The 1,660-nt window shown below is 70.2% G+C and overlaps 1 protein-coding gene across 1 annotated transcript; it reads left to right on the top strand.

The window, feature by feature from the left end:
• Positions 1-56: 56 nt before the first annotated feature.
• H696_01827 (hypothetical protein) lies at positions 57-692 on the top strand (the record flags this gene model as incomplete). Its single annotated transcript, XM_009495727.1, has 3 exons — positions 57-111; positions 275-453; positions 666-692. The coding sequence occupies 3 exons, from the start codon at positions 57-59 to the stop codon at positions 690-692; spliced, it is 261 nt and encodes an 86-aa protein (XP_009494002.1).
• Positions 693-1,660: the final 968 nt, after the last annotated feature.

Below are 1,660 nucleotides of genomic sequence, written 5' to 3'. Positions count from 1 at the left end.
CGCTCACCCCCTGCCCTGTCGTCTCTCTCTCTCTGTCTCCTCCCGGTGCCGCAGCCATGACTCGTGTCCCGTCGATTCTCTTCCGCCATGCCAAGGCCAAGGCCGAGGCCGGTATGTTTGTCCCTCCCTCGCCATCACCTCGCCTCGCACGTTCATGCGCGCGCGGCTCCGCGCCGGCGCCCGCCGGGCCGGGCTCCTGCCCCGCGCGCCTTTCATGGCCACCGAGCCGCCATTGACCGATGACCCTGTCCCATTGCCTTCCGGTTGGACCTAGCCGGCGTGGCCTTCGGTCGCGTGGCCGCCTCCTTCCGCCCGAGCGCCCTGCCCGCGTCGCCTGTGGCGGGTGGCCATGCGGCCGCCAGCGCCGCCCCGAAGAAGCCCTTCACTTATACCGAGGTGCCGGCGCGCTTCCGTCGCCGTGGTCCGTCGGCCGCCGAGATCGAGGCCGTCGAGGTGCGTCTCCCTGTTGCGGTGCACTGTGTGGGGCAAGGAACGGGGGTCGGGGGTCGGGGGGGGGGGCTGTCATCCGATGTGCTTGCCTTGTGGTGCTCCGTCGGTGGTGGGGCGGCGCCTTGTGTCTGCTTTCCCACGCCCCTGTGGCCGATGACTGACGGCCATCCCGTCGCGCGCGGCTTCTCCCTCTCTTGGCGCTGCGGCGCGTGCAGCTTGGCGGCGCTGGCTTCTTCATCTAAGGGGCTGCTTCCCTGGTGTCCTCATCATGGGGCCAGCATCGCCTCTGCTCCGACCTTGCTCTCGCCATCGGCGCACCACACACATACATCCCCCCTTGTGCCAGCACGCGCGCGTGTGTATCTGCCCTGCATCTTCTTCCTCCTCTTTCCCGATACCCGCACGCACAGCCTGATGTTGTTGTGTGCGCGCACGCATACACACCCATCCTCCTACACTACTGGGCACTACGATTCGGACTGGTTGCCACACTTTCCCCTCTCCCTCGAAATGTATACCCCCTCCCCCGTGCAAAGGTGCTCCCGGTGGTGATCGGCGGCGACTCGGCCTGGCCGCGAGGCGGGGCCTTGCCTCTTTCTTCTTTCTTTTTTTTTTCCTCGCTCGGCACCCGAGTCCCGGCCCTCGAGCGGGGCGGGAGAGAAGGGTCCGGGCGCATCTCAGGGGCGGGGGGGGGGGGATGAACTGTGTGGGGTGCTTGAAAGGCGCCGAGGGGGGCGGCAGCAGCAGCGTGCTGGGCATCGGCAGCTGGGCCGGCGCTCGCAGCTACGGCGGCACATGTTCCTTCGTGGGCAGTGCACGCTTGGGCATGTGATGAGTACTGCCTGCGGAGCGCGAGCGATGGTCCCGCGGGGTTTGTGCGCTGGCACTTCGCCCCCTGCCCCGGCCGTGCTGGGTGTCGCTGCCCCTTTTGCCCGGCCGGCTCCGCCTCCGCCGGCGGCGGGCGGGGCTGAGCAAGCGGCGGTGGCGCTGGCGGGACCTGCAAGGGGGGGAGACGTCTGCGCGTCCGTGCCCCCCGCCGTCGCCGCCCCCGCCCCCCATCGAATGGGTGTCCCCTCCTGGTATCTCGCCCCTGTCCCCTGGCGCCGAGTCCGGCGTCCTCTCGGGGCCGGCGGGGCCGGGGGGGGGGGCGGTCCGGCCAGGGGGGAGGCTTGTCTGCTGTTCCACACCGGCGGGTGGGGCGGCTCGGAGC

The sequence above is a fragment of the Fonticula alba genome, assembly GCF_000388065.1.
Source record: "Fonticula alba strain ATCC 38817 unplaced genomic scaffold supercont2.3, whole genome shotgun sequence".
Classification (NCBI taxonomy): Eukaryota; order Rotosphaerida; family Fonticulaceae; genus Fonticula; species Fonticula alba.
Note: the sequence above shows the minus strand (reverse complement) of the source record. Positions and strands in the feature narration are given on the sequence as shown.